The sequence below is a fragment of the Panthera pardus genome, unplaced genomic scaffold (genome assembly GCF_024362965.1).
Source record: "Panthera pardus isolate Hobbes unplaced genomic scaffold, ASM2436296v1 HiC_scaffold_16, whole genome shotgun sequence".
Taxonomy (NCBI): Eukaryota; Metazoa; Chordata; class Mammalia; order Carnivora; family Felidae; genus Panthera; species Panthera pardus.
Genome location: NW_026526721.1, coordinates 130,993,565 through 131,021,269, shown reverse-complemented (window position 1 = coordinate 131,021,269; position 27,705 = coordinate 130,993,565). Strand labels below are relative to the sequence as shown.

The following is a 27,705-nucleotide window of genomic DNA, read 5'->3' as shown; positions in this document are numbered from 1 at the left end:
CTTTCATACCTTCCTTCTCGTCTGGTTTACCCTGGGGTACCACACTAACATAACCAATGCCTAGAAGAGGAAAGGAAAATCAGACACCAATCCTAATTCTAGTTAGTGTTGGAATTATTCTGTTTGTTTGTTTTTAGCGAAATAATCACTAATGTCAGGCAATACCCAGAAAAATTGGAACTATTCCATGTCAATTTGGGATATAAAGTAGAATTCCTGTTGTCATCTTTACCAAGCGTAGCATAGTGGTCAGGGGCACAGTGTCTGGAGCCAGGGTGCCTAAGTTTGATTGCCAGATTTGTACTTTCCTATCTATCTTTGTGGCTTTGGGTAATTTGTTTAACCTCTCTATGCCTCAATTCTCTCTGCTGCAGAATAAGGATAGTAATAGTATCTACTGCATCAGGTGGAAATTAAATGGTTTAATATACGTAGGTTCTCAGAACAGTGCCTGCGGTGTAGTAAGCACTATGTAAATGTTTAATACTACTGCATTGCATCAGTATTATCTAATTTAGCAGGGACATTTTATGCTCAAAGTATGCGAGGAGTCTCCAGTGTAAGAAAGGCCGTGGTAATACTAACACTAATAATCTGTACTGCAGTGATTGCATTTCATCATTCCGCATAATCTAGGTTCAATGATCCATCAACTACTCCTTTTCCTCAAATATTTACTGAGGGCTTCCTGTGTGCGCGTTCTGTAGTAAGATAAAAGTGCACGCTCCCAATCTCATAAAGGAGACCGATACAAACGAATAGTTGAGATGTGATGTACTAAATGCTAATGTAGAACTACACCTCAGGTAGAATGGTGGGACAAAGGATGGCTTTAGAGCAGAAGAGTGGTTTCGCTTTTGCAGGATAAGGAGGTGTTTTCCAGTGACCAAGGGAGAGGCAGGCATCTGGGAAAAGGAGCCAGAAAATCTAAAAAGAGATATCAAAGTGAGATTGGGGAACGATAAATGATCCAGTATGGATGGAGTGTAGGAGGCATGAAGGATTAGAAGTTGAGTTAGAGGCTATGTCCTAGATTAGCACTGTCAAGATCAACACCTCAGGTGTCTCAGGTTTGTTCTTGCATTAGCCCACCAGCAAGGGCTGGCCTCTTGTTTTTTGATTTTCTCAGAATTAGCTCATATCTGACTCTTAAAGATGCTGAGCATTTAGTCTCCTTGAGTAGTTTTTGCTCACCCTGATATTTACCGGTTGTCCTTGTAGGCAAGGTTTTGCCCCCAAGAAAATAATAAGTGACAGGATTCCTTTTAAGCATGAGAAGAGCCTGCATCTCTTGTCCCTGCCCAGCCACATCCCATCCAAAGTCGAGGTGTCCTTGGCACTGTAGCAGCCATTAATCCCCAAATCCTAGTGCTATCCTTTCTGATCAGATACATCTAAGGACAATTTTTAAAACATTTAAACTCTAAACATCTCCTTTATATCATCACTTAACACCTGTATTAAGCAGTTGCGATTGCAGAAGACTCTGTCACAGAGTCTGAACACAAGCAAAAGACCCCCAGCCCAAGTCCCCATATTGTAGGGTAGATCTGGCCCCAGCCTCCTGCATCAAGTTTGGAGATTCACATTTTTAAAACTCCAATCTCAGCTGATGCATGAATAGTAGAGTTGGGGAATCCTGTCCCCAAACAGTCTTCAAAACAGCAGGCAGAGTAGCTAGGAGTTCAGAGTCAAAATGAAGTCCAGTTCCCATCTCACCCTCTTATTAACAGTGATCTGGGGTTAAATATATTGAGAATTTATTTTTTATCGGTAAACAATGGTATCAATAATATGTATCTCACTGTGTTGTTGTAAGGATTGAGAAAGTCTGGATAGTGTAAACATATACCTCTTAGCACAGTGCTTTGCACAAAATACTCGATAAAAGGTTGCCATTGCCACAAAGCAGATGGAGATTTGATCTCTAGCTGGTGTCCTTTTCCTTTAAATGCCCTAAGCTTCTTTTTATATTCCATAGCTGCTCTTGGCCTCAAATCAAGGTAACTTTTTGGCTCTTTGATATCCTGGGGTTGCAGGGAATTTTTCACCTTTCCTTTAAAAACATGGTGCCCTATACAACCAGCAGTATTTGAATAGGTAACCTATCTGGATAACCATTCAATGAAGCTTGAGGCCTATTCAAGCAATCACAAATGCCAGTCTGGTATTTTGTGTGGTCCTGCATAGGAAACAGGATCAGGTTCTCTGATGTTCTGATGACCAGGCTCTGTCTGCATCCATCCATCCATCCCTCTATCCCTCCATTTGCCCCTCCATCCCATTTTGGAGGGCTTTCAAACAAGGTAATCTCTCACTGTGCTCGTGTGTGCTCAAAGTGACTACACATGAAGTAATCTCCCTGAAATTATTTCATCTCTTAGAGCTCATTATGTCTGAAGGAAGCACAGAAAGTGAACTCCTAGGCCAGACTTCCACTTTATGCCTTTGGTCAAGGATAATTGAAATCTTTTCACTTCCTCGTCCTGTGAAGTACACAAACATTTCATACGGAAAATGAAGTTAAACACATTATTTCATCCCTCTTGGGGGATTTTCCTGGAGAGGTGAATGGATAGATGAATGAATGGGTGGATTGAGAGGTTCTAAGTACTCTACTAAGTACCTAGGTACTGTACTAAGTACCTAGAGACAAAATTCCAGAGATATGAAGTCAATAGGGTATACTCCTTCAAGGAATGTACAGGCTAGTATCTAGTGGATGAGAGAAAGAAATGAATGAAGAACTACATACAGAGTAAAGGAATCTGTGAGACCCAGTGTAGCCAGGGGGTTCAGGTATTCTTGAAACAGTGATGCTAAAAATAAGATTTTCAGAACAGGAAGATTGTACCTCTCTCCAGATGGAAAAATGGACCAGCTAAGGGAAGAACTTGCACAAGTGCGGAGATATAAAACAAGAAGTATTTGGTGACTTCAGATGGTTTAAGCATAAACATACAGTGATTGAAGTAGTCACAGATGACAATGGAGACATGCAGTCCCAACGTTTTGGGGGATTTTGTGTATTAATAAGTAAAGACCATAAACTTTATTCTGAGAGCTATTCAGAATTTCAGAAAAAGTGGCAGCCTTAGCCTGACATTTTCAATCCAAAGGAAAAGTCATGAAGAATGGATTAGAGAGAGGCCAGGCTGCAGTCAGGGAATCCAGGAATTTAGACAGAATGCAGGAAGGCCTGAAGGTAGATGATAGCAATAGGAACAGAAGAGAGATGTATACAGAAAGGCATAGAATCTGTAGGACTTATACTCGATAGGTTTTGAGAGATAAGCTAAGGGAGGGGTCTATGATGATTCCTAGTTTCCACTCTGGGCTTCCTTAATAAAGAGAATGAACCCAAGTATGACTTGCAGTAAATCTAATTATCTTTGGTAATCAGTTCCAATAGACATTTTAACTTAGGGGTTTGGCGTTTAGTTGAGTGGTCTGAACTGGAGATTCAAATATTTAGCGGTTATTTTGTAAAGTGATATGTGAATCTATGGGGGAATCACTCAGGAAGAGAGGATTAAATGAGAAAATAAGATCAGAGGAGCCTCAGGGCACATGGAGATTGAAGAGGCCAATGGAGTCTTTGAAGTTTGCTAAGAAGAGGCCAGAGAGGGACCAGGAAGGCCATGGTAACCAGTGTTACAGAACTTAATGGAAAAGTTTCAAAGAATGCATGATCAAAATCAACTAAGGTAAGAACAGAAAAGAACAGAAAACATCCCGTGGATGTCACGGGAGCTAGCTCCATGAAGTGGTAGGACTGAGAGAAGGGAAAGGATTGACAGCTATGGAAAGTGAAATTGAGATTCTTCTTTTAGGATAAATAAGGGAGAGGGAGGAGAAAAAAACAAAGATTGTGGAAAGATTATTATCATCTTCCCTGGTAACCAATATACTATTTAACAGTCTTTCCTATTAGGAAATTTTTTATGTCCAACTTAGTACATCCTTAATTTTTTCAAGATAAAAAAGGTTAATGTCATAATTTTTTGTTTCTGAACAAAATTTGCTAAGTAGCATGCTTACTACACAGATATGGTTTGTTTATTTTTAAATTACAGTAACCATGGCAAAAAAAGAAATTTGAAAATGATTTCCATTCATTGGTGTTGGAATTATTACAAGTACCTATGTAAACATTTTAACTAAAAGAGATTTGTGTTGCCATATGTTTGGATATCCCAAAGGAAAAATTTGATCCCAAGTGTTAGTAACATGGGAAGGCAGTTGGGCTGTGTCTGAATTGGGATTTTTAAATGGTTAGTTCTAAAGCTATTCCAATAAAACATGCTTTCTAGAATGCTACAGAAACTTCTATTATATCAAACAGATTTTCCATATTGACATGTGGTATATTTATCCACCTGTTTAACTTTTGTTACGTTCTTCAATAAGATCTTAAAGATTTCTTATTATATGGGTCTTTATCTTTCTTGTTAAATTCTAAATATTTTAGTTTTTTTTCTTCTAATGGTAAATGGGGATTTATGTACATTTGCTTTTCTAATTTATCAGTAGGGAAGGGAAAACTATTTCAGAACATTTATCCGGTACACCTGAACATATCTTGTTATTAATGCTAATTATTTGGGGGGAAGTTTCTTGAACTTTCTATTTGTACAAATTATATTAGTTGCAAATAAATATATGTTTACCTTTAAAAAAATGCTTTCTAGCAAAACAAAGAACCAGACAGAATACAGTTAAAGACAAATGTCATTTGGAATGCCTTCTTTAAATGTTAGACATTTTAGCAACATCTGCTGTAAAAGCAAAACAGTGAGAATGTAAAATCTCTTTGGAAAAGAAGACTCACAAGGAAGCATGATCAGTTAGGCCACATCTGGCATGAATTACTTTATTAATTTTCTTTTATTTACTAGTTTTTATTTGACAGCTGTGATACTTTTTTCCAGAGCAGAAATCAGTAAAGCCATAATTCTTTTCCCATCTGTGGTTCATTTTCCTCTTAGAAGAGACACAGAGGGTTTAAGGGGAAGTTGCTTTATGTTCTGCTGTATTTGCAATCCTTGTTTTGTTTCAGGGGCCTCCAGGACCAGGAGGAGAAGCAGGGAGTCCAGGCCATTTGGGAAGCCAAGGAAATAAAGTAGGTCACATTCTTTAAGCCCACCAAAGTTAAGGTTTTCTCCTCAAAGTAAGTGTGTCTGGTTGTATTAGCCAGAGCCCTTTCAACACAAAGGAGAATATCTTATTGCCCCTACACTCTGGCTTAATTCTTAGAGAGCCAACAACATCTAAGGACGTGGGTGTGGATGACAATGAGGTCAAGGATTCCAGCTCAGCATAATTTCACGAGGGGCTACACCCAATCTTAGCCTGGGGGAACCTCAGGGAAGGAGGACTGTTCTGGGACAGGCCTTCCTTTGACCTTCTCTTTTTCCTTCCCCTCCTCTCTTCTTCTTTATTTGTTTCCTCCCATGCATGTAAACCTTTGCTGAACACCTTTAAAGACAAAGTCACTGTACTGGCATTCTGTTGGACTAGAAAGTCAGTTTCAGGAGAGTCGAGCTCTTTGGCTGTTTTGCTCACTGATGCATCCCTAGTACTTTGAACAGTTCCTGGCACATAATTGCTTAGAAAATATTTGCTTAATGAAAGAATTTCTGGGTTGTATAATAAAGATGACATGGAGTCAGTCCCCACAGAATTTAGAATATTTTCAAGACAATAATCTATGACATAAAGTAGTCCAGGATACAGGTCTGAGAATGGAGGTTAAAATATAGTGTTTGTAGAAGTATTTCCAGGCTGGGGAAAGAGGCATCATAGAGGATACAGACTTGGAGCAGAACCCTAGAAGATAATAAAGACTTTGGCAAGCAGAGAGGAGGCATGGAGGGTTTCAGGGAGAAGAAATCACGTGAAGGAAAGCACAGGGTTGGAAAATCCTGGGAAATGGGTATTTGGGGAAGAAGATGATCCTGTCTGGTAGGCACATAAAAGACAAAGTCTGTGGTCACTTGCTTTGTTAAGTAGCAAGTACAGTGCTATTTATAATTTTTTAGTGGAGTGTATGAACACAGCCAGACTTGGGAGGATTTTGAATAGGACACTCAGTGTAGAAATATTTGGAGCGCTGAGAGATAGGAAGCTAGGAGACTAGTGGGTACGTTCTCATAGTCTCTAAGACAAGCAACAATTGGATGATGTAACAGGGTGAGGACAGGAGGAACTCATCATGATTCTGGAAGACTCTTCTAGTAGGAAACTAAGGTATAAAGAAGAGGGCTACATGATTTGTGGGCTTCCTGCATGCGTGTAGCACCATCCCAGAAGCAGGAAACTCATGAGAAAGGACAGTGTAGGAGTGAAGGGAACCACTTGGTTTGGGAAATAGAGGAAAGAGTTTATGGCTGGTCAGAGTTGTAGGTCTCAGAGGCATTTGGATTCTTAAAAAGACTCTTAGTGATATCTATTTGTAAGAAGGATAAGGGGAGACAGTCATTAGAAAGGAGGGGAAAGAAACAGAAATGCACACTGGGTGCTGAGAAGAAGAGTTGAAGAAGGAGAGGTCAATTGTATCAGCTAGTGCAGAATAGATAAGGGGAGTGAAGAAGCCATTGCTTCTGGTAGCTAAGATGCTCCAAAGAATAGTTTGAAATGTAGCGTTTGAGAGAAGGGGAAAGAAAGGGAGATAGCCTACAAAGAACTGAACAATGTGTTGGAGAGGAAGAAATGGATTCAGGGCTATAAACTACTCTTTGAAGAAGCAAGACTTGGGGGCAGGGAGAGGGTATTAACCACCAGTATAAGACTGATTGAAGCTGGGTATTTGTTTTCAATGATAGGAGAGACCGTAGTGTGCATCTGAGCAGAGAGAAAGGAGAAGATTGAAGATGTCAGAGTAGGTAATTAATGGGGAAATTTCTTGACACAGAGGGTGAGAATGAGAACATGAGAAGAGAGGCTAGCTTTGTTATGGAGAACTGCTAAGAAGGGCTGAAGTGATGGAGGCCAGCAGTCAAGTTGTAAGGACTATTGACTGGAGGGCGAAATATGAGATATGTGGATGGCAGGGATAATCAACTCCAACAGGAAAGGATTGCTAGAGCATGCAGTGTAGCAATAGTGCTCTGGAAAGGAAAGTTTGGAACAGAAACAATGCTGCCTTCTTGCCCTTGGGGAAGGCTGCAGGGGAAGTGGTGTCACTGATGAGAACCAATTATCTTACAATGAGGTAGGATGTGTGTTTGTGTGCAGCTTCATGGATGCATAGAGGTTTGCTTGTGAGAAGAAAGCAATCCATTGGATGAAACAAAAGGGACCAGGAGATAGGTCGGCAGGAATGGAGAGCTCCTTGGGCCAGTTATAGGTAAGAGTGTGGAAGGAGATAGATAGGAGCAGGGTAGTTGTGCCCAAAAGATCATTATTAATAACAGGGACTTTTAAAGACGAAGAGGCAAGAATTTGGAAATAAGTACCCTCAAAGCAAACCCAAATCCTTTGGGAAGTCCCAAGATAAATTGAGTCCTCTGGATTCATTGTCAACTGAGATGAGCCCCGAACACTTATTCCTACCTTACTCCTACCTTACTACAATAAGCCCAAGTACCCAGGGACACAAGCAACTTACTGGTTAATTCTGGGCTCAACACCTGACTGTACCAATAGTAAAAGTGACCCCGTTCAAGCCATTTGGCTTCCCTTGTTTCTGTACCTTAAAGCAGATGTTCTCAAATTTCACTGTGTATAAGAATCAGCGGAGGGGCACCTGGTGGCTCAGTCAGTTAAGCGTCCAACTTCAGCTTAGGTCATGATCTCACAGCTTGTGAGTTCCAGCCCTACCTTGGGCTCTGTGCTGACAGCTCTGAGCCTGGAGCCTGCTTCAGATTCTGTTTTCGTCTCTCTCTCTGCCCCTTCTTGGCTCATGCTTGCTCGCTCGCTTGCTCTCTCTCAAAAATAAACATTAAAAAAAATGAAAATAATCAGCAGAGAAGCTTATTTAAATAGGCATATTCTTGGGCTCTAATATGAGAGACCATACCAGTGGAGTCCAGGAATTTCCTTTGCATGTGGACCTGAGGTAGTTGTGAGACAGGTGGCCCCAGAGCCAATTTTAAGAACCACTACCCTGAAAGAAAGGTGATCTTCTGCTTCCCAGCCATGGAACCCAACTCTGTATTACTCTGAGTTCAGTGCTAGTGGACATTTGTCCATTTGCACTTCTCACACTTAACTGGTTGCCTTTCTGTCTTTAAAAATGACTTAACCACTCCCACTCCCAAAGTGTGGGCTGGGTACGTTTCCACACTCCTTTCTAAAGAGTACATTATGGGAAAGACAGGGAATGACTAGATAGTGGAGAAACGTGACCAACACTACCTCAGCCAAATGGTCAAGGTTAACATCAATAGTGATAGCTATGTTGATAGAATGTTCTCTTGTTATGTTGTAATGAGAATGGCACTTTACCTCTGTGATCTTTACCCCCTAAACCCATAAAATCCACCGTAATCATGAGAAAGACCCCAGGTGAGGGACATTCTACAGAATACCTCAGCAGTACTCCTCAAAACCGTCAAGGTCCTCAAAAACAAGGAAAATCCGATAAACTGTCACAGTCTAAAGGAACTTAAGAAGACATGATATGGTATCTTGGATAGGATCCTGGAAGAGAAAAAGGATATTAGGTAAAAACTTAAAAAAAAAAAAAAAAAAAAGCTGAATAAAGTATGGGCTTTAGTTAATAAGAATGAATCAGTATTCATTTATGCATTGTGATAAATGGGCCCTACTAATGTAACTAACATAATGCTAACAATAGGGTAAGCTAGATGTGGAGTGTATACAAACTCTGTGTACTACCTTGCCATTTATGTAAATCTAAAATCTAACATCTTTTTTCTTTTCTTTTCTTTTCTTTTTTTTTTTTTTTTAAGAAAAGGAGTTAACCTTCTTTTGTAGAGCTATGTTAACTTTCCCAAGTAGCTGGACTTCACTCAGCATAATCCTGAGATTGATTTATAATCCACAGTAGATGGTCTACTAGTCAGAAGTCAGAAACAATTGCCATGAATGTCGTGCTAACTTGGTTATCTTGATTAGCACTTAAAACTAGATTAAGAAGTCTGTTGTCTTTGCAGCAGCCAGATGATTTGATGGATCATCTTGGAAAACAGTTTTGTTAATTTTTTAAAACAGTACAGAGCTTCCTCTTTGACTCATGGTAAGACATTTCCAAGGGTGCGGTTCATGGTACTGAGCTGCCAAGATGGCAACTTGCACTAAACAATGTATCAGTCTTGCTGGGACTTCATTCGTCAATGCAGGAGACCTCACTAGCCAACAACAGCCAATTCCTTGCATTGCTTATACAACTCGCAGTCCTGACCACAAAGCCATTGTCACTGTGTTCGATACAATGACATGGATGCAGTTGTATAACTAACTATTATCTTAGTACCGTCACTGCTCATTTCCTTTATCAGAAAATAATAACAAGCCTGACAAGGACACATTTCACTGTTTTGTTTGACAGGGAGAACCTGGAGATTTGGGAGAAAGAGGACCTATTGGCCTCCCCGGTCCTCGAGGCTTGCCGGTTTGTATTTGATCCCTACTTTTGACGTGGCCCTTGGAATCTTTTAGTTCAATAGATATCACGTGTGGTTCTCTGGGGCATGTATTAAAGATACCACCCCAGCCTAGCTTTTAACTTTCCAGAAACTGAGATATTATCCTTAACTTGGATTAGTTCCTTTCCTAAGGTGGCCACTTGCCCATACCAAACACCCTGGCCAGGATGCTTTTAAAGGCAAATGATAAACTGGACAAAAACGTGTCTTGAGCATCCCCGTAACCCTTCTTCTATCCTTTCCTCCCATCAGAACCTGTTCATCAGAAACCCAGCCCACTCTCCCCCAGAGCTCAGGACTTGTCACAAAGACCTTCTGCAAGGGTCTGACAGTAGCCATTGACCAAGAATTTAGAAGGCCTTATTTTCATCTAGCAAACTGAAAATGGATTAGAGCTAAGGTGTTAAAAATACAGGTGTTAAACAGAAGCACCACTACCTCCTTTTATTGACATGACTGTATGCCTCAAATTTTCTCATTCGGTCCTCATAATAACATCATGAGTGGTTATAACTTTTAGTTCCACTTTACAGATGAAACAAGCGAGACTAAAGGACAGTGCACGGTCTATATCTGTCACTGAGAGTTATCTTTAGTGCTACTATCACCAAATGTCAGTGGCCAGCTCCAGAGGAAGTATCCTGCTTCCTAATTTCTCCTAATCAAACCAAAAAACCGGGTGTCTTGTCTTCTTGTGGATAAGCCTGCCTCCAGTCTATAGTCTCGGATGTTTGTAATTAATGCCTTTGTTTACAGGGCGATGATGGCCCTCCAGGTTATGGCAGCATTGGAAGGAAAGGAGCAAAGGTAAGACACATTGACTGGAAGCTGAAAATTTTCATTTATTTTTTGTGCTTTTTTAAGTTTTGTTGGTTTTTTTTTGTTTTGTTACATTTAAGAGGGAAAAAAAGCAGTGAATAGGGCAGTCTTGGATATTTAGAGATAGATTTTGATAACTTATTTGCTGATATCCCTTGGAGAATGTGGTAGAAGACAATACAATTTGATGGTTTAAGGCACTACTTATTTGCTGATATCCCTTGGAGAATGTGGTAGAAGACAATACAATTTGATGGTTTAAGGCACAGGCAACAATTGAAACTTGAAATTAATTTTCTGTTCTCTGTAGAGATGTGCGGCCAGGGCCTGACTTTTTACAGCCTGAACAGTGCCTCTAATCTTAGCAGCTCTGTGCTCGAGTTTACTCAGGGAGGCATTCCAAAATTTGTTCTCGTAATCTGTTTAACCATTAGTGAGACATTTCACGGGCCTTTTTAACGTGCATTGAGCCAAGGAATAACTCAAAAATAAAAACTTTCAACTTTGTATCAGAATTATAACTTTATATTTTGAATATTTAAGGATCTGGAAGTAAGATAAATTTACAAAACCGGTGATTTCTGTATATAAATAATAACCACTTAGAAATCATAATAACAGTATCCACAAAAACATTATGTAGTTAAGAATATCCCTTCTGCAAAATATTTGAGACCTATGACAAATAATTACTGAAATATAAAACTTTACTAAATGGAGACATACCAAAGTCTTGTTGGAAAGTCTAAAACATTATAAAGGATCAATTAATTCCAAGTGAAATCCCACTAGGAATGATGCAAGAGACTGGAAAAATAAACCCCAAAAAGCTAAAATTTCTTTGAAAAAAAAATCACTAATGAATGAGGCATTTCCAGTGAAATTTTCTTTACAGAATAATTGAAAACAATCTCAATATCTGATAAAAGAGAAATATTAAGTAGCTAATAGCATTAGAATATTCACCCTCTTTAAAATGAATATATATGAAGTTTGGAGTTATGTAAACAATTAGAAAAGAATACTTATCCCAATTATGCTAAAAAATGCATTTTGAAGGGCTTAAAGAAAAAATGACTAGGGGCACCTGAGTGGCTCAGTTTGTTGAGCGCCGACTTCGGCTCAAACTATGATCTCACAGTTTGTGGGTTTGAGCCTCACATCGGGCTCTGTGCTGACAGCTCAGAGACTGGAGCCTGCCTGATTCAGATTCTGTGTTTCTCTCCCTTTCTGCCCCTCCCCTGCTTGTGCTCTGTCTCTCAAAAATAAATAAACATTAAAAAAATTTTTTTTCAGTTAAAAAAATAAAAAATAAGAAAATAGGACAAGATTTTTTTTTTAACTTTTTTTAATGTTTATTTTTGAGAGCAAGAGAGAGAGAGACAGAGCATGAGCAGGGGAGGGGCAGAGAGAGAGAGAGGGAGACACATGTCTGAAGCCGGCTCCAGGCTCTGAGCTGTCAGCACAGAACCCGACGCAGGGCTCGAACTCGTCAACTGTGAGATCATGACCTGAGCTGAAGGTGGATGCTTAACCGACTGAGCCACCCAGGCGCCCTAAAAATAAGAAAACAGGACAAACCATTTCTAACGGTTAGTTCTGGGTAGTGAGATTTGAGTAATTTTTCTTCTTTCCATTCTTTTCTATTTTATATATGTTTGAGGAGATACTACATTTAATAATCAGAAAATAAACTTCAGTTTAAATCATTGTTTTTTCATCAAGTAGGGATTATCAGACATCCTCAATTATAGTCTATGGACTAAGGTAAACAGGGAACCAGAAAACAAGTGATCACATTTAAACTCTAGGTTTCCCAAATTTCTCCATTGAAATATGTTCTAAGAGGACTATTTCAGAGACACTCGGCCATATTACCAGCTGTCCTGTTATGTATCTCCAGTAGAAGGAGAGCTGCTTTATAATTCCTCAGATGTGTGCATTTATCCACTTAGGTTGTCATGATATTTTGGTACAGTTTAATTTAGAAATTGGAGCTAGTTTCTCAAATAATGTACATTTTCATTTATAGTTGTTTTGGCCCTTCGCTGATTCAGAGATACTAAAACCAAATGAGGCAGCAGGCAAAATCAAAGTCAGGGCAAACCTACATCAGTGATACGTATATTAATTTTCCATACTGTTAATTATAGGGGCAAGAAGGATTTCCTGGAGAAAGTGGACCTAAGGTACCGTGCACTTCATATTAAGTAGAGATCAATCAGAAATACTCCTGAGGCTGTGAAATGTATCCTAGGATGATAGAAGAATAGTTAATGATCAATGAATAAAAAGAAACCTTTATGAGGAAAAGAGGGGAGAGAGAGAAGCAGGCTTTTTTTTTTAAATTTCATTTCTAGTTTTTAAAATCATAAGTAAAGGAAAAAAATCACCTTTATTTTTCTTCTCACATGGACTCCTTCCCCTCTATCATAATGTGTTTTCTTCTTGGCTCAAAGGAAAGTAAAATGTAAAGAAACCCAAAACCTGCCTTCACCTGGCTCGGTTTTTCCAATGTGATTATAAATCACCTTCTGATAATAAGTTAGTAATGATGCCCTCTACCTTAAAGCTTTCACTTTTGCTAGAATCATTTAGTGAGTTCAGTAAATGTCAAGTTCTGTGATTCGATCAGGGAGCAGAATAAAAAGCACGGACAGTTCATGTCTCTGAGCTGACTATGTTGTGGCTGGAAAGAGGGAGGCAGAGTAAAACGATGAGGCAGCCCTGTGCTGTGTAGAGAGCCATAAAACGGGGGAGGGGAGAAAGGAGGAGGGGGAGGACAGACACTTCAGAGAAGACTCTTGAAGATTAAAATGTATATGAAAAATGTCTTCGTGTTGGAATCAGTTTAAAAACACATTGAGATGTGGCTCTTGGATTTTAATTACCATTTTATTTTTCTGAACTTAATTAGGGTGAGACTGGGGACCGTGGTGGTCCAGGAGAAACTGGACCCAAAGGAGCCAGAGGCAAAACGGTAAGCATCTTAGATTCCAAGGCCTTACAACCTCAGCTACTTTGGGAAGTCCTTCCCATGCTTTTATACTCATTTGAGTTGTTACTTGTTCCTCAAGACTTGCAAAATGTTCCTCAAGACTTGCAAAGTGTGTGTGTGTGTGTGTGTGTGTGTGTGTGTGTGTGTGTGTGTGTTGTTAAGGCATACCTGGGGAAGGAAATGGATATATGACTCCTCCTTCAATGCCAGCAAGAAGGCAAAGACGTATATGCTCTTAGTGAACAAGTTCACCCATTCTGGCTGCCAACATACCATTCTTTTTTTTTTTTTTTTTTTTTAAGTTTATTTTTGAGAGAGAGAGAGAGACAGTGTGAGTGAGGGAGGGGCAGAAAGAGAGGGAGACACAGAATCTGAAGCAGGCTCCAGTCTCTGAGCTGTCAGCACAGAGCCCGACGTGGGGCTTGAACTCATGAACCGTGAGAGATCATGACCTGAGCTGAAGTCAGACACTTAACCAACTGAGCCACCCAGGCACCCCTTCATTCTTAACACTGGAAATAAGACTTTGTTATAAGAATCCTTGTAGTCAAAAATTTGCACTGGAAAATATGGTCAGTTTAATCCTGTCTCCCTGGCAGATTTAGTGCAGCCTAAGGCCCGTTGGCGTCTTGTTCTTCACTATTAAGGTTTTGTTAAACTACTTTTGATGAGGTATTTAGCTTAATACCCATTTAGCTTAAGAGAGTATGTCTTAATTTTTATGAAAAAGTGTTTCCATTTATTATGTGACTGAATATGTCCTTATTATTCCATAGGGGGACTTGGAAATTTCCTAATGCCTTGTGTCCAGCATAGCTCATAGGCATTGGCATATTTGGGTTCCAGTGGGTTAAGAATGGATTTTTGCATTGGTTGACTTTTTATATTTCCACTGTGTATAAATGACGTGGCTGCTTTGTGAAAGAGACATTCTTCTGATCATTGTCTCTCAATAAATTTCTTTGTTTTTTTTTCTTCAGCACAGCACTGACTGGGTAAACTGATCTTAACACCATATTAATTAACAGGAAAAGAAAAACAAAGTCTGATATAACTTGATACTTGAGGTGGTTTTCCAGTTTTGTCACTGTGGTTAATTTTATCCTGATCTGAGTTTTTATTAAGCACAACAGCTTTATGTACAGAGATTGGGTTTTTTTAGTAAAAAAAAAAACCCACTGTTTAATTGCCTGCTCTTCTAAGGGATTGTGTGGTGGCTTGTATGCTCTCCTATGTGTTCATTCTCTTTTGCATTACACTTGGCCATTTCTACCTCTATGACTCTCCAGGATTTTAAAATTTTTATTGAAATACAATTGATATACAATACTATATTAGTTTCAGGTGTGCAACATAGAAATTACATAGATTACAAAGTGCTCACCATGATGTATAGTCACCATCTGTCACCATATATTATTACAATATTATTGATCATATTTCCTCTGCTGTACTCTTCATCCCTATGACATACTTATTTTATAACCGGAAGTCTACCTCTTAAGCCCCTCCACCCACCTCCCCTCTGGCAACCACCAATTTGGTTGTCCCTTCCATCCATGAGTCTATTTCTGCTTCTGTTGTTGTTTCTTTGTTCATTTGTGTTATTTTTTTAGATTCTACATATAAGTGAAATCATATGGTATTTGTCTTTCTCTGACTTACTTCACTTAGCATAATAACCTAGAGTCTATCCATGTTGCCACAAATGGCAAGATTTTCTTTTTATGATTAACATTCCACTGCAATATATATCCCATCTTCTTTATCCATTCATCTATTGATTGACACTTAACATTGCTAAGGATGTTTATCTTTTCAGATTACTGTTTTTATTTTCTTTGAGTAAACATTCAGAAGTGGAATTACTGGGTCATATTGTGTTTCTATTTTTGATATTTTGAGGAACCTCCATACTGTCTGCAACAATTTACATTTCTACCAGCAGTATACCAGGGTTCCCTTTTCTCCGCATCCTTGGCAAACTCTTGTTATTTCTTATCTTTTTGAATCTAGCCTTTCTGGTAGGTGTATAGTGATATCTCACTGTGGTTTTGATATTCTTTTCCCTGATGATAAATGCTGTTGAGCAGATTTTCATGAGTCTGTTGGCCATCTGTATGTCATTTTAGAAAAATAGCTGTTCAAGTCCTCTGCCCGTTTTTTGATCCGATTTGTTTTTGTGTGTGTGTGCATGTGTGCGTATCACATCTTTATCCATTCGTCTACTGATAGACACTTAGGTTGCTTCCAAATCTTGGCTGCTGTAAATAACGCTACAGTAGTGGCACCTGGGTGGCTCAGTCGGTTGAGCATCCAACTTTGGCTTAGGTCCTGATCTTGCAGTCTGTGAATTCAAGCCTCACATCGGGCTCACTGCTATCAGTGTGGAGCCTGCTTCAGATCCCCTGTCTCCACCCGCCCCCCCCCCCCCGCCCTCCGCCTTCTCTCTCTACCCCTCCCTCTCTCTACCCCTCCCTCTCTCTCTCTCAAAAAGAAATAAACATTAAAAAAATAATGCTGCAATAAATACAGGAGTGCATATACCTTTTCAAATTAACATTTTCATTTTCTTTGGGTAAGCATCTGTGAATTACTGGGCCATATGATACTTCTATTTTTAATTTTTTGAGGAACCTCTCTACTGTTTCCCACAGTGGCCGCACCAATTTACATTTCCATCAACAGTACACCAGGGTTCCTTTTTCTCCACATCTTCTCCAACCAAAACTTGTCGTTTCTTGTGTTTTTGATTTTAGGCATTCTGACAGGTGTGAGATGATTATCTCCTAGTGGTTGTGATTTGCATTTCCCTGATGATGACTGATGTTGAGCATCTTTTCACATGTCTGTTGGCCATCTGTATGTTTTCTTTGGGAAAATGCCTATTCGAGTTCTCTGCCGTTTTTTTTTTTTTTACCAGATTGTGTGTGTGTGTGTGTGTGTGTGTGTGTGTGTGTGTGTGTGTTGAGTTGTATGCGTTCTTTATATATTTTGGATATTAACTCCTAATTGGATATACCTTTTGCAAATATTTTCTTTCGTTCAGTAAGGTTGCCTTTTCATTTTGTTGCTGGTTTCCTTCATTGCACAAAAGCTCTTTAGTTTGATAATAATCTCATTTATTTTTGCTTTTGTTTCCCTTGCATGAGGAGACAGATCCAGATTAGTGCCTATGTTTTCTTTGAGGAGTTTTATGATTTCAAGTTTTACATTCAGGTCCTTAATCCATTTTGAGTTTATGTTTGTGTATGGTGTAAGAAAGTGGTCCACTTTCATTCTTTTGCTTGTAGCTGTCCAATTTTCCCAGCATCATGTGTTGAAAAGACTGTCTTTTCCATATTGTATATTCTTGCCTCCTTTGTCATAGGTTGACCACATAACCATAGGTGTATTTCTGGGTTTTCCATTCTTTTGTATTGATCTATGTGTCTGTTTCTGTGCCAGTATCATACCATTTTGATTACTATAGCTTTGTAGTATATCTTGAAATCTGGCATTGTGATACCTCCAACTTTGTTTTTCTTTCTCAAAATTGCTTTGGGTATTCAGGGTCTTTTATGGTTCCATATAAATTTTAGGATTACTTATTCTAGTTCTGTAAAAAATACCACTGGTATTTTGATAGGGATTGCACTGAATCTGTAGATTGCTTTGGGTAGTATGAACATTTTTAACAATATGAATTCTTCTAGTCCATGAGCATAGGATATCTTTCTACTTGCTTGTGTTTTCATTTTCTTCCATCAGTGTCCTATAGTTTTCATAGTATAGGTCTTTCACCTACTTGGTTAAATTTATTCTGGGGCACTTTATTCTTTTTGGTGCAATTACAAATGGGATTTTTTTTTTCTTAATTTTTCTTGCTGCTACTTTGTTATTAGTGTACAGAAATGCAAGGGATTTCTTATATTTTGTATCCTGTGACTTTACTGAATTCCTTTATTTTCATAGTTTTCTGATGGACTCATTAGGGTTTTCTGTATATAATGTCATCTGCAGATAGTGACAATTTTACTTCTTCCTTACCAATTTGGAGTGCCTTTTATTTCTTGTGTGATTGCTGCAGCTCAGATTTCCAGTACTATGTTGGAAAAGGTGGTGAGAGTGGACATCCTTGTCTTGTTCCTGATCTCAGAAGAAATACTTTCAGTTTTGTACCACTGAATATGATGTTAGCTGTAGATTTTTCATATAAGTCTTTTATTATGTTGAGGCAGGTTCCCTCTAAACTTAATTTGTTGAGAGTTTTTGTCATAAATGGATGCTGGGATTTTGTCAAAGCTTTTTCTGCATCTATTGAGATGAGCATATGATTTTAGTCTTCATTTCATTAATGTGTTGTCTTGATACAACAACTTGATTTATTTTATTGGTGGGTATTGAACCTGTCTCACATCCTGGAATAAATCCCACTTGACTGTGGTGGATGACCTTAATAATGTATTGCTGAATTAGAATTGCTAATAGTTTGTTGAGAATTTTTGCATTTATATTCATCAGGGATATTGGCCTGTAATTTTCTTTGCTTGTAGTGGGTTTCCCCCCCACACCCCAATTTTGGTATAAAGGTAATGCTGCCCTCATAGAATGAATTTGGAAGTTTTCCTTCCTCTTTGTGTTTTGGAATAGTTTGAGAAGGGCAGGTATTAAATCTTCTTCAGATGTTTGGTAGAATTCACCTGTGAAGCCATCTGGTCCTGGGTTTTTGTTTGTTATAAGTTTTTTTTTTTTTTTAATTAACAATTCAGTTTCATTACTGATAATTGGTCTGTTCAGATTTTCTCTTTTGATTCAGTCTTGGAAACAATATGTTTCTAGGAATTTATTCATTTCTTCTAGGTTGTCCAATTTGTTGGCATATAATTTTTCAGAGTAGTCTCTTTTGATCCTTTATACTTCTGTGCTGTCAATTCTACCTTTCTCTTAATTCTAATTTAAGTCTTCTCTCTCTCTCTTTCCTTGACGGGTCTGGCTAAAGGTTTATCAATATTGTTTAGCTTTTCAAAGAACCAGCTCTTAGTTTCATTAATGTTTCCTATGATTTTTTTTAGCCCCTATTTCACTTATTTTTGCTCTGGTCTTTATTATTTCCTTCTAACTTTGGGCTTTGTTTCTTCTTTTATTTTCTTGTTCCTTTAGGTATTGGTTAGGTTATTTATTTGAGACATTTCTCTTTTATTGAGGTAGCCCTGCATTGATATAAACTTCCCCCTTAGAACTGCTTTTACTGCAACCCAGAGACTTTGAACCATTGTGTTTCCATTTTCATTTGTTTCTAGGTATTTTTTAAGTATGCATGGTATGATTTCAATTCTTGTATACTTATGAAGGGCTGTTTTCTGACCCAGTATGTGATCTATCTTGGAGAATGTTCCATGTGCAATCAAGAAGAAAGTATATTCTGTTGCTTTGGGATGCAGACTTCTAAATATATCTGTCAAGTCCATCTGATCCAATGTATCATTCAGGGCCCTTGTTTCTTTATTGACCGTGTGTCTAGATGATCTATCCATTTCTGTAAGTGGAGTGTTAAAGTCCCCTGCAATTACCACATTCTTATCAATAAGGTGCTTATGTTTATGAGTAATTGTTTTATATATTTGGGGGCTCCGGTATTCGGCGCATAGACATTTATAATTGTTAGCTCTTCCTGATGGATAGACCCTGTGATTATTATATAATGCCCTTCTTCATCTCTTGTTACAGCCTTTAATTTAAAGTCTAGTTTGCCTGATAGAAGTATGGCTGGCTACTCCAGCTTTCTTTTGACTTCCAGTGGCATGATAAATAGTTCTCCATCCCCTCACTTTCAATCTGAAGGTGTCCTCAGGTCTAAAATGAGTCTCTTGTAGACAGCAAATAGATGGGTCTTGTTTTTTTATCCATTCTGATACCCTATGTCTTTTGGTTGGCGCATTTAGTCCATTTACGTTCAGTGTTATGATAGAAAGATATGGTGTAGAGTCATTGTGATGTCCGTAGTTTCATGCTTGTAGCGATGTCTCTGGTACTTTGTCTCACAGGATCCCCCTTAGGATCTCTTGTAGGGCTGGTTTAGTGGTGACGAATTCCTTCAGTTTTTGTTTGTTTGGGAAAACCTTTATCTCTCCTTCTATTCTAAATGACAGACTTGCTGGATAAAAGATTCTCGGCTGCATATGTTTTCTGTTCAACACATTGAAGATCTCCTGCCATTCCTTTCTGGCCTGCCAAGTTTCAGTAGAGAGATCGGTCACGAGTCTTATAGGTCTCCCTTTATATGTTGGAGCACGTTTATCTCTAGCTGCTTTCAGAATTTTCTCTTTATCCTTGTATTTTGCCAGTTTCACTATGATATGTCATGCAGAAGATCGATTCAAGTTATGTCTGAAGGGAGTTCTCTGTGCCTCTTGGATATCAGTGCCTTTTTCCTTCCCCAGATCCGGGAAGTTCTCAGCTATTATTTCTTCAAGTACCCCTTCAGCACCTTTCCCTCTCTCTTCCTCCTCTGGAATACTAATTATGCATATATTATTTCTCTTTAGTGCATCACTTAGTTCTCTAATTTTCCCCTTATACTCCTGGATTTTTTTATCTCTCTTTTTCTCAGCTTCTTCTTTTTCCATAATTTTATCTTCTAGTTCACCTATTCTCTCCTCTGCCTCTTTAATCCGAGCCATAGTTGTCTCCATTTTATTTTGCAGTTCATTGATAGCATTTTTTAGCTCCTCCTGGCTGTTCCTTAGTCCCTTGATCTTTGTAGCAAGAGAGTCTCTGCTGTCCTTTATACTGTTTTCAAGCCAAGCGATTAATTTTATGACTATTATTCTAAATTCACTTTCTGTTACATTGTTTAAATCGTTTTTGATCAGTTCGTTAGCTGTTGTTATTTCCTGGACGTTTTTCTGAGGGGAATTCTTCTGTTTTGTCCTTTTGGGTAGTCCCTGGAGTGGTGGGGAACTGCGGGGCACTTCCCCTGTGCTGTCTTGAATAACTTGCATTGGTGGGCGGGGCCACAGTCACACCTGATGTCTGCCCCTAGCCCACCGCTGGGGCCACAGTCAGACTGGTGTGTGCCTTCTCTTCCCCTCTCCTAGGGGCAGGATTCACTGTGGGGTGGCGTGGCCCGTCTGGGCTACTTGCACACTGCCAGGCTTGTGGTGCTGGGGATCTGGCGTATTAGCTGGGGTGGATCCGCAAGGTGCACAGGGGTGGGAGGGGCAGGCTCAGCTCACTCTTCCTTTGGAGATCCGCTTCAGGAGGGCCCTGCGGCACCGGGAGGGAGTCAGACCCCCCGGAGGGATGGATCCACAGAAGCACAGCGTTGGGTGTTTGCGCAGTGCAAGCAAGTTCCCTGGCAGGAACTGGTTCCCTTTGGGATTTTGGCTGGGGGATGGTCAAGGGAGATGGCGCTGGCGAGCGCCTTTGTTCCCCACCAAGCTGAGCTCTGTCGTCCGGGGCTCAACAACTCTCCCTCCCGTTGTCCTCCAGCCCTCCGGTTCTCCGAGCAGAGCTGTTAGCTTATAGCCTTCCAGATGTCAAGTCCCGCTTGCTGTCAGAACACACTCTGTCCGGCCCCTCCGCTTTTGCCAGCCGGACTCGGGGGCTCTGCTTGGCCGGCAGGCCGCCCCTCTGCCCCGGCTCCCTCCCGCCAGTCCGTGGAGCGCGCACTGTGCCTCACTGCCCTTCCTACCCTCTTCTGTGGGCCTCTCATCTGCGCTTGGCTCCGGAGACTCCATTTTGCTAGTCTTCTGGCGGTTTTCTGGGTTATTTAGGCAGGTGTAGGTGGAATCTAAGTGATCAGCAGGATGCGCGGTGAGCCCAGCATCCTCCTACGCTGCCATCTTCCCAGGATTCCCTCTAGGTATATATTTTTTTTAATTTCCTCTTTGATTTCTTCAGTGACCATTGGTTGTTTAATAGCATGTTGTTTAGCCTCCACATATTTATGTTTTTTTCCAGTTTTCTTGCGATTGATTTCTAGTTTCATCCCATCGTGATTAGAAAAGATGCTTGATATAATTACAGTCTTCTTAAATTTTTTGATACTTGTTTAATGGCCTAATGTAATCTATCCTGGAGAATGTTTATAGCACTGCAGTTCATGGCTTCAGGGGTGGGTTTTCTGTGGTTTCTGTCTCTCTTCCATCTCTCCTGCCATTCTCTTTGTGGTCCCTCTATCCTTTGTTGTACAGATGTTCAGTCAGCCCTCAGTTCTTCAGAATAGATTGCTCTATAGGTAGGTGTAGATTTGGTATGCCCTTGGGAGGAGGTAAGTTCAGGGTCTAACCATGACACCATCTTGGACATATCTTGCCTGTGTAGATGTTATTTATATAGGTTTTAGGGATAAAATAAAGAAACTGCTCTTTCCCTCCATCCTGCTACTCCTAAGAGGACTGCATCTCAGCTATAATTCTTTTCCTCATACATGTTTTTGGATGACTATCCTTTAAACATTAGGCTCTCAAATATAAATGACTGATATAATTAGAAAAATAATTAGAAAGACTTGCAAATTAATCCACATGTCATCTGCATTGAAATATCTCTGGATCCTTTCCCTTAGCTTTTTAATGAAATAGTTTACTCTTGAACATTGGAAGCATGCTAACAAGTTCAGCTGTTTGTTGGGTTCTTGTCCCCCAATGCCACATTAATCATTTTTATAAAACAATGAACCAGTGGGAAGCATGTGAACTTTTTCTTTTGGACTCTGATTACTTGAATTTCTTTTTTTCCCCACAATTCATCACTGTTTGTAATTTATTATTTCACCTGCCAAGCTGCTTTTCCCATATCTATGTGAATATTTCTGTATTTGAAGTTGAAGTTTAAACACTGAAAACCTCCAGGTTTTCCTTCTGAAAAAGCTGAAGTTTTGATTGGTTGTTTTGTCTTAAATTGTGAGTGCCTCTTCAGCTTTCTTTGAATGATTACATTTTTAGTTTTCTAAATTTTCATCTTGTTTTTTTTTCCCCTAACTGAAGGATTTTCTTTTACTTTGCCATGATTTTTTAACCTATCTTATTTTATTTTGTGTTTATATGTGTGTTTGTGTGGTTATTTTTTTAATCAGGTTGACACATGTACATACTTTAAGGTAGGGTGTCTTAACCTCAACACTATTGACATTTTGGACTGCATAATTCTTAGCTGTTGGGGATGTCCTGTGGATTATAGGATGGTTACCAGCATCCCTGGCCTCTACCCACTAGATTCCAGTAGCACTGCCCTTCTCTACCTTGCCCCAATATGACAGCCAAAAATGTCTCCAAGCATTGTCAAATCTCTCCCTTGAAGGGCACAAAATTCTCCCTAGTTGAGAACCACTGATTTAGAGAGTCAAATATAATTTTACAAGGCTTCTGATGGGAAAAAAATGGCAATCCCTTTGCCCCTTATCTCTTTTTTCTCTCCTATTTTTCAGGTTGTCTTTTTGCTCTACTTTCTGCGAGATTTCTTTGACGTTATTTTACAATGTTCCCTTCATGATTTAATTTTCAAGAGCTTGTTTTTGTTCTCTAAATATGTTTTATACTATCCTCCCTTGTTTCATAGCTGAAACATCTTCTCTTATCGTTCTGAGGATATAAATTAGTATTTTTACAGTCTTCTTTGCCCAGCATAGTCTTTTTCCTACAGTTTGTGTTTTTCTGTTTTGATCTCTATTCCCAGCATGTCTGGAGAATGGGCTATCTCTTCCTATTTAAGAATTGAAGACCAAAAGGCTAATTGGAAGCCCCAAAGACATTGATAGAGCTGGTCAACTACAAGTTTTACTGAAGAGTGATCTGGCTAAGTTAGTTCTTTACTCACCAGACCTCTGATATCGATATCTTAGGTCTTCTTTGTCTAGTCACATTCCCCTGAGAAGATTGTTTCAGTTTCCTGCCTGAAGATGAAGGTCTGACTGTAGCTTTCATGAAGCCACATGGAAAAGGAAACGTGAAGGGTCTCATATCTATTTCACATACTTTAATTGAATTGCCCTGTTTGTAGGATTGTACCGTTGTCTCTCAACTCTGGAGTTCCCTGGTGCAGATACCTCAGTTTTGCCTCTGTTGTTGGAGTGGAAAAAAGGATATTCACCCAACTGTAGACAATAGAGAGGAGATTGGGGGATTCCTAAACTGATTTGCAACCAGTCCTCCTTATTTCACCCCTCCCTTTCACCTCCACTTTTGGAGGTACCAGGTGCTGCCAATTCTTGAGCCTTCTAGAAGTGTGTTATAAAACACAGGGGTTCTTGGCTTTCCCTGCTGCTGGCTTAGGATACAGCCTTTTCAGATCAGCTAAGTCATTTAAAACTTAACACATCTGCTTTCTAGCCTCTGAAGGTTTATGGCTATTGTCTTCTTTCTCATTCTCTCCATTTTTTTTAATTTATTTTTTTTATTTTTTGGCCTTAAAAAAAAATCTACTTACTATCATTTTAATGCGACTTTGAGAGGGAGCAGAAGTGTAAATGCATATGTTCAATCTGCCATTTCCCTCCCCACCCTGAGAGGCTAATCTGTATCTTCTAAAGTAAATACGATCAGCAAGTTTTTTTCACTCAACCCAACACACTGTAGAATACCCAAAGGACATCAACAGTTATTCCCTGCTTCCTAGACAATGCTTGTAAAAATTAAGTTGATTTTAGACAACTTCATTTTTTCATTCCTATGAAGATTGTAAATCCCTTGGCATGTTGAATGAACTAAGGAGTGTTGCCCTAATTTTTAAATTAAATTCTAGCCTTCTTTACGATAAATTATATTGTTAAATGCACACAGAAAAATTCCTGGCATGTAGTGAGTAGCCAACATCAATTGTTTTTATTACAGCTGTTATTCATTATTTTATGATAAATATCTGCAGCCACATTTTAAGCATTTTCTTCTTGTTTCAAGGTTTTTATATTTAAATTTTTGTGTTTCTGGGTTTTTGATTTGTTTGTTGTCATCTACCATCTCATTTAGATAAAAATATCTCCTTTGATCCAGCAATTCCAGTTCTAGCAATCTTCCCTAACGAAATAATCAGAATTGCATATATAATTCTGTAGTGGTGTAGCTTATTACAACAACCACAAACCTAAATGCCAATAATAAGGGACAAATGAAAGAAATCATGGTATGGTTGTGTGATGAAATATTATGCAGCCATGAAAAGTGATTTAAAAAATAATAACATGAAAATTTCCAGAGATACATTTAGTTTAAAAGATAGCGGGAAAGAGTATAAAATTAGATTTTAAAAGAATATATGTATATGGAACCATATAAAAATACCAAAAGAATAAAAAAGTCAAAGACTAGAAGAAAAGACATTAAATGTTAACAAGGATTATTTGGGAGCAAAACAATTGCTAAAGATTTCTTCCTTTTGTGTGTTTTTCGGAAATCTCTGTGTTCTAAAATAAAAGCGTATTGTCTTTGACATTTAAAACACAACAACAGACACCTATACGTATATGTATAAATATAATTTTGAAATAAACAAATTCTGCTTTGAGATATCCGCTGGGCTTCCAGGAGAGATGGGATCCCCTGGGGAGCCAGGACCTCCTGGACGCAAGGTAAGTTGAAAAGTCCTAAATGACATCAGATCCTTTTCTAAATAAAAAGTGCATGGAGTCTTCATTGTCCAAATGTGTATGCTTTCTGTCTTTGCACCTTGGTGACTATTTTCACTACTTTTCCACATTTATGGGCTTTGAGATAGGAGGGGGTAATGCTGATTAAAAATCAGTTGCCATTTCTTGTGAGTTGAGGGGATTTTGAGCGAGGAAATGAAAAGTATTGGACTAAAATGTGATTTCCCAGTTGTCAGTGAATTTATTTGCCCAATCCTTGTCCTCTTATATTCAATAAGTGGTTAGTGAATGAAGGGAAGTGGGAGGAAATTAATAAACAGGGAATAAATGATCAAAGTTGCATTCACATGGAACTTATTTTTGCCAGGAGTTTGGGTGGGGCTTCATTGCGTTTTTCCTTGGGTGTCTCTCTTTGAGAGTAGCCAGACTCTTCCTGTTGCTAAGATGGAATTGAATAGGTGAAATTAAAACCAATTCCACTTTGTTCTTTTCCCAATCCAGGCAGTTCTATATATATGTATATTCATTCATTTTTGGAACACTGTTGGGATTACCTTTCCAGATGTTCGGTTTGAGTCTGGTCCCTTTGTCATCCAACCAAAGATGGGAACAGAGGAAGGTTCAGTTCAGCTGTTTGGTAGCCAAGGCAAAGCACAGAGTTAAGGAAGTCTGAACCTCCCTTAAGGACGGGCAGCTGTAATGGATAGTCCATCCTTGTCTAATTCTAAGCCGTAAACCTGCTCCACAGCTCTCCATGCCCACGTTAAGTTTTCAGCTCATCCTTAGATTCTAGATGACCCTTGTTGTCCAGAGATGGGGCTGGAGGAAGGTGGCCTTTGGAGGTTTGTGTTCATCAAGGTTGCTGCTTGCAATTTATTTCCCCTAGAATGTTACTCTTAACTTGGTGATGACGATCCTCCTACACGTATTCCTTTTTCCCCTCTAACTTAAGAATAAAAACTTTAGAAAATTTCACTTTCTGAGGGTAATGCACATTCTGGCTACTGATGTGTGTGTGGAGCAATGAGACCACATTTCTTTTGTTTCCTAGGGTGTGAAAGGGGCCAGAGGATTGGCTTCATTTTCCGTATGTATCTCCCGATTCCAACAAAATGCTCTGTACTTCATTAAGTTTATTTATTTTTAGACTTGAAGACCTGGCAGTCAGTCAGTTAATTCTTTGTTTTATTTTTGAACTGCAGACGTGTGAGCTCATTCAGTATGTACGGGACCACAGCCGTAAGTACCCTGCTTAAATTGATCACCCAAGTTGTCAAAGCATTCATAGAAGAAGAGCAGTGAATTATGCCCTCAGAATTGAGACACTTTACCAGCCAATCTCTTAAAATTACAGATGCCACTGCATATATTTTGAGTCAGCATAGACATAACTCCTTCTTTGACCGCCATCATGTCTTTTGGAACCTGTCGCAAGCACTAATTAATAATCTATCTAGTGCTTTTAACCTAGGGAAAATTGAGATAGGAGGTCAGAACTCTACCGATGGTGAAATCAATCAGTGGAGAGTAACACTGAACTTTTAAAGATGATTAATACCTGACAGTAACACAGGATTGAGTTCATCTGTTGTGGAAGCTAGCTGTCATAATAGGGTGTCCTGATGGGTGGGAGCATTTAGTTTGGTTTATTGTTTATTACTTCTTTTCTGGAAAGGATGCTTGATTACTTTTAGTTGGAATGATTGATTTGCTTATAAAATTATTCATTTTGCCTACATATTTTTTCTCTTTCAAAATTTTTAAAGCGGAAAATGCATTTTGATTGGCAAATGCTCTTTTGAATTTGCTTTAAGGCCCTAATAGCAGCCTCTTCTATAAAAATATATGTTAGCACCATTAAAGGAATTCCAGGTACAAGATGAGTAAAGAATTGACTATTTGGCGTTCATCTACAAATATGCAATGACTTCCCAAATAAACACTATGACTGAAAAATTCCTTCAAGGTATTTTGAGGAAGAAAAATAGACAAACTAGAGCCCGTTTCTGCAGAGAGCCTTGGTCTCAATGACATTGCCTTTTTAAACCTTTGAATGCAGTGTTGATCGTAACTCTCCCTTTTGGTACCATAACAGAACGATTCATGATGAGAATCAAAATATACAAGGTCATGAAGGCCAGTTGCTTTGGGCTGAATTAACACAGTGGGCTTTTTAACATTGGAGCCATGTGAACCATTATGATTCAAAGGTAGATCCAAGTGTGATGCCCAATCTTTTACAATTTGAGAGGCTTAATACAAAATTATAAATCCAAAAGTAGGTACAAAATTATGTCCAAAGAAAGTGTGGTTTAGAACAGGAAAGGAAATCACGACCAGTGACTTGTGCCTCTTCTAGAAGCACATGATCACATGAACACATGGCTAGGTCCCTTCTCAGGGTCTTGTGCCATGCAAGTGAAAGGTGAGAAGTTACAAGCAGCGCGGTCGAGCGGAACTCTCTGCAGCGATAGAGGTGTTTCACCACACTGTTCAATACAGTAGCCGCTAGCCACCTGTGACTTTGAGTACTTGAAAGATGGTTAGTGCTACTGAGAACCTGAATTTGTTTCATTTAACTTTAATTCAAATGTAAATAGTCACATGTGGCTAGTGGCTTCCATATTGGACAGTGCAGACCTACAGTGCAGACCTAAAGCTTATTTATGCTTCATCTACTTCAGAGTAAATCCACCTCTGATGTTCTCACA

The 27,705-nt window shown here is 39.1% G+C and overlaps 1 protein-coding gene across 1 annotated transcript in view; it reads left to right on the top strand.

Moving 5' to 3' along the window:
* The window catches only part of COL6A6 (collagen type VI alpha 6 chain), a 164,975-nt gene that overhangs the window by 100,527 nt on the left and 36,743 nt on the right, over positions 1-27,705 (top strand). Inside the window, exons 24-31 of the mRNA XM_053903817.1 lie at positions 5,060-5,122; positions 9,515-9,577; positions 10,368-10,418; positions 12,584-12,619; positions 13,348-13,410; positions 24,914-24,976; positions 26,046-26,081; positions 26,197-26,233. Coding sequence (XP_053759792.1) covers positions 5,060-5,122; positions 9,515-9,577; positions 10,368-10,418; positions 12,584-12,619; positions 13,348-13,410; positions 24,914-24,976; positions 26,046-26,081; positions 26,197-26,233 — 412 coding nt within the window. The remainder of the gene's footprint in view (positions 1-5,059; positions 5,123-9,514; positions 9,578-10,367; positions 10,419-12,583; positions 12,620-13,347; positions 13,411-24,913; positions 24,977-26,045; positions 26,082-26,196; positions 26,234-27,705) is intronic.